The sequence below is a fragment of the Solanum lycopersicum genome, chromosome 8 (genome assembly GCF_036512215.1).
Source record: "Solanum lycopersicum chromosome 8, SLM_r2.1".
Classification (NCBI taxonomy): domain Eukaryota; kingdom Viridiplantae; phylum Streptophyta; class Magnoliopsida; order Solanales; family Solanaceae; genus Solanum; species Solanum lycopersicum.
Window position 1 is genome coordinate 3,365,946 of NC_090807.1, and position 8,828 is coordinate 3,374,773.

General features: G+C 32.0%; 1 protein-coding gene across 1 annotated transcript; it reads right to left on the bottom strand.

Annotated features, from left to right (window-relative positions):
• Window positions 1–1,671: 1,671 nt before the first annotated feature.
• Window positions 1,672–6,947, bottom strand: LOC101255014 (putative DET1 complexing ubiquitin ligase). The gene is given in 4 exon segments (NM_001366941.1): window positions 1,672–2,116; window positions 2,361–2,422; window positions 4,393–4,453; window positions 6,782–6,947. Coding segments are annotated over 4 exon segments (282 nt in total). The 5' UTR covers window positions 6,866–6,947; the 3' UTR covers window positions 1,672–2,041.
• Between the last annotated feature and the right edge of the window lie 1,881 nt (window positions 6,948–8,828).

Consider the following 8,828-nt stretch of genomic DNA (forward strand, 5'->3'; position numbering starts at 1 on the left):
GTACCAAAATCATTAAAAAAAAAATTTATAGAAAAACAATAATATATTTATTTAAGAGGAGAAAATGGTCAAACATGTGGATGGCTTTTACTTTATGATACTCTAGTCAAGTTTAATTGCTTGGCTTTCACTTTCTAAATACATAAAAGTTTGACCCTAGACGGTTTTCAAATATTTCGGATCAGTAAATTTCAAATATCGAATAATAAAAAAATTCATAGTTTAAACTTTGGTTTCTAGTCAAGTCAATATATAGGAATAAATGCAAGCCCTATTTTGACCCTCAAAGTTGAAAATCAACATTTGTAAAATCTAAGTAAGAAATTTAACTATTTTGGAAAATTAATGTTTGAAATTATATAAGAATAATCTTTAAATAATTTCTAGAACTATTAATATCTTAGGTTAATTACTCAAATGTTGCTTTCAAGAATTAATTAGGCCTCTATTTCCACAACCATTCCTTTGGTCAATTCTTCATATCACAACATGTTACATATGTATATTACTCTCCAAAAACATGTATGTTAAAAGGTTTAGTCGTACGCTAATATATGTTGGGTTTTATTTGTCCAAAATTTCTTACCGTAAATAGATTTTTTTTTTTAGGAAAAGGTTTGCTTTGCTAGCTTCCGCATTTACACCTGCTTATTTCGGTCCTAACAAGTGTTATCACTTGTGTGAACATCCAATGTATTGTGAGTGAATTGGTTGAAGTTGTTTCTCTCTATATTTTGTATTTCATATTTATAGTAGATTGCTCATCTCCTTTGTGGACGTAGGTCGATTGACCGAACCACGTTAGATCTTTGTGTCTTTTGGTATATTTCTCGTTTGTCTTCTTACTCGTGGTTGTTCAAGGTTTGCTTTGCTAGCTTCCGCATTTACACCTGCTTATTTTCGATCCTAACAATATAAATATCAAATATCGAATAAAATAGAAAAAATTGTTACATAATGAGTAATAATACAAGAAAGGAATTAATATTATAATATGTATAGTTTAGCATAATCTCATCAGTGGAGTTTGGAGAGGATAAAATGTATATATGTTGCTAATCTTATTTTAGCTACTGACTATTTAACGACGGATTCAATTTATTTTGTCGTATTAATGTTATTTGTCTATCAATATTTTTATCTTTCATATAATTACCGATACACATAATCATATTTAATATTTTATTTCACATGAAATAATGTATAAATTCTCGTATAACTTAATGTTAATATCATTTAATATCGTCAATCAAACATTATATTAATTATTGATGAGATTTCCAAAGACCATATGGTAATACAAAAAAAAAAACTAGGATTGACACTAGTGGAACTTATAATACTTTGTTCAATTTCTAAGATTAGACAGAATAAAAAAATTTGACTAAGAAAAATGATATGACCATATAGCTTAGTAATTAATTAATATGATAAGCAATTAGTTAATTAATTAGCAGCCAAGGAGAAATAGATGAGAAAGTACTAATGATGTATCTGATTATCAAACAAATTAACTGAGTCTTCTTTAAATTGTTAATCAATTAATTGTATGCATATTGTAACTAAGTTGGAAATAAATTAATCCTCACCATAACAATTTGAATATTCTTTTTTGTAATTATAGCAAAATGATTTTATCTAGAATAATATAACATAACGTAACATGAAAAATCAATGTTAAAAAGTTTGATCATTATGATAAAATATCATTTTCTAGGGTCACAGAGGACGGATCACAGAGGTTGTTTCCGATAAATCCTCGGAGGGAAACATTTATCAATACTCATCCAACAACATTTTATCTAGTGTACATCTCATTTGCTATATGACTACTTGACAAACAAGCTCTTCATAGTTTTACAACAACATGTATCTGCATCATTACAGTCATATTTACAGAAATATGCAGAAAAACCAGAAGATTTTAACCTATTTAGAAGAGTTAGTTAATCTTCTAAAACCAAGTTGTGTATCGTCCTGTTTGCAACCGCATTACCTCATCTTCTTCCCGCCCAGGGGTAGCACCGAAAAGAAAAGCATCTCAGTTGGATACCTTAAGATGCTTCGATCCATGCTCGGGTGCCAGATTTTCAGCCGCAGCTCGCTTTGGTCTCAACTGCAACACAGAAAAGCATTTTAACCGTAAAGGGATAGCAACAACGCCTCAATCCTCAATTGATTATGTGTGAGTTTGCTCATATTGTCGGTCACAAGACTGGATAAAGGAGAAGAATTGCAATAGGTTGATAGCCATTGTAAAACTAGTCACTTTAAGATGAATCCTCACAATATAACACAATTACAAATTGCCAAATATTCATCGAAAGAAGGAATAAATGTCGATCAAAACGAACACTGACCTTCTCTTCGGCACGCTGCTCTAGGTGTCTCAGAAGTATACTTTTGGCTTCTGAACTAATTACTGGAAATTCAGATGCAGGTCATTAGTATATGTTGAATCAGAAATAGCATAGCTTAAGTGCAAAAGCTTTAAGCACATGCAATTCATATCCAATATATTTCTCCTCTTATCTGATTAATTGAGATTCAATTAAAAGAAAAGATTGACGATGAAGCATGAGATAGTAAACTGACAAACAAACTTGCGCATTCCATTAGATTTTGATGATTAGGTCTGGGGAGGGTGGTGTATACGCAACCTTACCATACCTTGTGAAGGTAGAGTGGCTGTTTCCAATAGACTCTTGGCTCACGAATATGTGCATATCCTCATAAAAGTTTTTTAACCAATAACATGAATGTACTTTAGATGGCTATGATACTATATTTACCAATTGTTTAACCTAAGAGAAATCCCTTTTTTTCCTTTTCGGTAACAGGATCTTACATATAGTTACTAGCCATGTCTAAATAAAAAAAGATGATGCATCTTAAAGCTATTGAAAAGTAGTTTATCCTAGTGCATGTGAAATCAATCTTAGTTGAGTATAGAAATGTGGTAACGCGGCAAGATAATTATAATATCATCCGATAGAACTAAACCAAGATTTCTAAAAGGGAATGGAGATGAACATGAGAACTGTAACTTGTAAACACACACATTTACAGGAGTTGTAAATTAAATATAGCCATATGAGGAAAGGTAATAGCTGCATTATTTTCTTGAAAGGCATATTCTTTCTTATTGAATCTTAAGGGCCCTACCCTACCCAATTCTTGAACCCTCTGCCGAGCTCTACCCTGCCTGCATTGTGGAATCTTTTATGTAATAAAAAAAGCTTATGCACCTAGCTTGCTGGAAGCTAAGAGTTTTATCGCCCAAAAAGGGGAATGGGGGCTTTAGTAGTGCCTTACTTAATACACTAAACTATTTATAGTGAACCAATCCTTTCACCTGACTAACATAGAAAAAACACCAGGCAGGCCTCACTCTTTGTTTCGATGAAAGCCTCAACACAGACATACTCGGAGAACTTCTTAGACTATTTTACCTTCACCAAAACCAGAAGCAGAGGGAGAAGGTCCAAAACTAGTAATTAGGGGTGCTTGAAATCCAAAACTAGTAATTAGGGGTGCTTGATTCTGCTACCCATATACAACTCATTGCCAATTGACATTCTTATTGATCCATGCCCAATGCTTTTGCGACACAAAATGATATGAGGTTGAAACAACTTTTAAAGTGAATAAACTGAAGTTCAAATCCTCAAGAGATGACTGGCTTAATTCTAAAGACCAACTCATAAGAATAACCAATAACAGCAGCTGAGCTAAAGTTATTCCATTCACCATTCACTTAGGGAGGAAGGGTAGGATTCTAGTCAAATATATACAACAATAACATGCCCAAATATAAAGTATTGTTGGACAATAACATCCAACAATACTTTATACGTATCACTCTGACACATTGTTGGATGTTTAAGCGTTGAGCAGTTGTAATTAATCATGATTAAAATGGATCAATATCACCTTGATTTAGTTATTTAAGACTTTAGAGATCCAATATTAAATCCCTTGCCTTAATGAATAATTAGTTTTGTGTCTCTTTGAATAAAGATTTTAATTTTGAAAAGTAGATTAGGTAAATCTTGTCCAAATAATGTCCAATCACTATCTTTATTATTTCAACCATTTTTATTTATTAACCAAAAAATATAGGAGTATTGTTTTCTATTATTGGTATTATTATTTTTATCCATATTAAACAAGTGAGGTTTGAGGAGGGTAGTGTGTATAGAGACCTTACCCCTACCTTGGAAGGTAGAGAGGTATTTCTGACAAAACCTCGGCTCAAGGATTCTAGTCAAATCTATATAATCCGAAAACCTGATAAAGGTAGAGGGTAAGAGCAACCAATAGATAAATGTAAATTATGATATCAAAGACGTCTAAGGAACAAAAAAAAAAAAAATCATTTTCTTGATTTACCTTGATTTGGTGGAGGAAGAGTCCTGTCATGAGTAGGGCGATAAGTCACCGGTGTCATTCTCTATAAATAGAAAGAACACAGAATTGGATAAGTGGATAAATAAAATAACTAGTATCCTCAAAACTGGACAAAAATCAGCTACTGAAAGCGAAAGTACAAAAGTTCAACAAATAACTTCATCATGTAACACTTATGTAACTCTAATAATTCTTAAAGAGATTTTGAGGTGCATATGCAGGTTTCAAATGTTAATTCACTTTACTTATCATGCCATTCAAAGCAATTATGCAACACGAGGACTTCCTGGGGGTCAATCATTATGGTGCTACTCTTGCCCAGGCATGACTTCCAGAGAAGAGAGTCCCAGAAGCCGATTATTATAGGAAACCATTATAGTAAGTAGTAAGGAACTTCACAAATTCAGCTTCATGACAACTCCTTTGGAGACATAATGATCTTCAATGTATGAGTTATCTAAGTAACTTTATCTTCAAATACTCAACTATATTTACCTTCCTTATTTTTGTGATAACTACCAGAAAGGGGAAAAAAGGGCAACGAAAAGGGAGACCAGACTGCATACACAACAATAATCAGAAAAAGTTCATTGTGGATAATAGATGCTTCAAATAATTTGCAGCTCTTCTACATCTAAAGCTCACAAGGTAAATCATAAACCTAGTGCTGTAACATACACGATTCTAGAGGAATTAAAGTGAATGGTGTAAAAAGAAGCAAAGCATGGCACTACTGAGAAAAAGACCGTCACCACAAGAAGAAAATTGACCTTCTCACTTCTGTTCAAGCAATTAAATTAGCCACCACGAAAAAGGTGGCAGCTTCGACGTGGATCAAAAGAAATGCATTAAAGCATGGTAAACAATTGGTTAACTAACGGGGGATGAAGATGAGGTCGTCAAGTGCTTTTTGAGGCTTGAAAGCTGAAGGATCAATGGGCAGATCATATTCAAGGAGCCAAGCAGCACAAGAAGAAAAGGTAAGAAGGAACTCAAAAAAGGAAAAAAGCTGCATCAGTTAATGAAAATTGTCATGGTAATAGAAGTTCTGATAAGGCTTCTTTTTTCCGCCTCTCTTAAGAGTACGACATTTCATACTAACATGATATACCCCACAACAACAACAACATCCCAATGGAATCTCACAAGTGGTATCTGGGGAGGGAGAAAAAAATGACAGTAAAATATCAAGATACAAAGCAAAAAGAAGCAACAGATAGTAAAAACACATTGAAACAAGTATTATGTATCTTTTCTTTAAAGTTTTAGGATAACATGGTTTTCTGTTCCTCCCCTACATATTTATCAATCTGCATTCAGAAGAATAACTGAAATATAACAGTAACATAAGCAGTGCATACTTACAATCAATGCCTTAATAGATAACAATCTGTATGTGGTTATCATTAAACTAGAGTGCAATGTAATATGGCAGTAAATGTCAAGTGGTGTGAGTCTACACTCTACACCATCAAAGAAGATCGTTTATACAAAGCTGAGCATAGCGTGCAATTAAGTCTCACACAAGAGACAAATTTAGACTATGCCAAACCATCAATAAGACAACTACATAGATTCTATTCAATTCTTCTCGTTGTTTCATTTTTCTGATTAATAATGATCCACATTGTTGCTTGAGATAACATTAGATCTCTACAGGCATTGATATATGTATATGCCATCTATCCCATAGAAGTTAATGCACCAAAACTAGAATATACTTAATCCAAATCCACGTTGAATTTACTTAAAAGCATAAATATCATTCTTCTATAGATTATGCACCATTACCGTAACCCTATATCTCATTTACAAAGCAAACATCATTACATCAGAAAACATTCTCAAACTGAAACATAAGGCTTAAGCTTAAATCAGAGAGCTTAAGTAACATAACACCACATAAACACGCAAAAAATGACAATCAATAAACTACTCTCTCCGTTTCAATTTGTTTGCCTCTACGGAGTTTAAGAAAGTAAAGTAAACTTTTGAAACTTGTGGTCTTAAATTAACAGACATAGTACCAAAATTGCTCTTTTTTAATCTTGTGGCCTTAGACATGTCAGTAGAAAGTTGAAATTAAAGAGCTGACAAAACAAAAAAGAGACGTTCTTAAAACGGAGAATTAACACATAGTACCAGCTGGATTTCATTCTGCTCCATTCAGGAACACAAATGAAATCAGCTAAAACTGTCCAAGAATGCATCTTTTTGCTATCAGACAAAAATGGGTCGAACATAAATCAGCTAAAAAACACATTAAAATTCAAAAAAACAGATTGAATAGGGAAAAGGGTGTTCAGAAAAAATCAAAGATTGAAGTTTTATATGAAAAAAAAAATAGAAAAAAAATGAAAAGGGTTCTTACAGAAGGAGTTGAGGGATCAGAAGGGCGAAGCTGGCTGAAATTATGAGGGTCAATTGAAGGCCATTCACCAAACATTGACCCCATAACACCCAAAATGGGAAGAATCCAGAGAACAATGCCACTCTCTAAAGAGAAAACACAAATATATATATTGTGGGTTGGGGGCTAAATATTGTTGGCAAAGCTCCTTGTTTTATACTATCTTTGTGTTTTTTCTTTTTTTGGTTTTGTTTTTAGGTTACCTATTATTTTATTTTAATGTAGTTTTATATTTAATTTTGATATGGTTTAGTTGAATTAAATAATTGAAAATAAAGAATAATTACATAAATCTCACCTTTTAATTTACTTATTATCATTATCTCTTGTAAGTTTTACAAATCTCCAAAATTCCTCATTTTTCTCTTAAGTAAAAAATGACATTAATGTATCCGATTCTCTTTTTGATGTATGAGCACATGTATCTGACCCTTTTTTTAATGTATCAATGCTTTGATTTTTTGGTCATTAATGTATCCAACCTTCTTTTTAACGTATCAGCGTTATATTGTTGTATCCGTTTGAGAGATTTTTATAATTATAAATTTTTAAGGAATAGATTGTAATTTTGTCTTAAAAGTATATGATTTCTGTAATTTGCCCAAACATTAATAGTGAGGTAAGGTTACTTGCGCATCTCCTTCTTCGGGCCTTATTTGTAGGATTGCTAATTTGTTACGTTGTTGTTGATCTCTTGATGTGACATTGGTGTAAATATACTCGTCAGCTATTTAGTTTATCAATACAATCAAAACGTATACTATTTATATATGTCAATGGCATAAGTATATAAATGGATCATTTAATGTGATCCTTCAACTTCAGTTGCGTTAGTAGACATTAAAATTTGAATGAAATTATGTAAATAAACATACGCATCCTACATGACAACCTCTATAATAAGTTATGTCATATATGACGTCCTACGTATTTAGTTTATCATGGATGGTTTTAAAAAAGTTAACCAACCAAAGTCGGTGAGTAATATTTCCCAAAATTTATGAACACCAAAAAAAACCAAAATTCCTATTTTGTGACACTAATGCTAAAAAAAATAACTTTATTGATGTAGAAGATATAGGTATAATCATCGGGTCATTATGGATGGTTCTAAAAGAATATTGACCGAAAAAAGGGTTGGTGATATTTTCAAAAAGTTATTGGGTTTCACTAATGAAGAAGTTAAAGAATTCCAAGTTTATGTTTTGTTTTTCTAAATATTTTTTTTAAAAAAAATGGTGTGAATCACGTAGAAATTATGAATATAGTTCATTGGGTCATTACATATGATTGCAAAAATAAAAAATAAAACAGACCAAACGAAATCGATCAATGATATTTCTAAAAATTTATAAAGTAACACATGAAAAACTGAGAAAATCACATAATTTCGTTGAATGACCCCTAAATATTAAAAAAATAAAGTGGATCATCGTGAGACTATATGTACTGTTCAACGAGTCATTATAATATTGATCAAACAGAGTTGATCAGTGATATTCCTCAAATATTTTGGAGTAACACACGAAAAATTGAAAAATCTACATAATTCTTGTTGAGTGGTCCCTAATTGTTAAAAATATGAAGTCGATCATTGTGAGACTATAGATTTTGTTTCTCGATATCAACAAAAAATCCATGAACTAACACATACGGAAAATTGAGACAATCGCCTAACTCAATACGAATTAGGAAAATTATCTCAGTTTTTCGTGTGTGTTAGTCTTAAATTTTTTGGTGATATGATTTCTAAGCGTTTTTTTTTTTTACAGGACCATCCATAATGACCAAGGGAACAATATTTATAACCTCACCATGATCGACGACATATCTTTTAGTTGATCACTCAATTGGAATTAGGCGATTTTCTCACTTTTCAAAGTGTCTTTGTGCACAAATTTTTTTTGTTAATTGGCTTTCAATAATTTATTTTTTTTTGCAAAATCATTAAAGGACGATCCGTAATGACCTAGGGAATATGTATAGCATCGCCATGATCAATTCAATC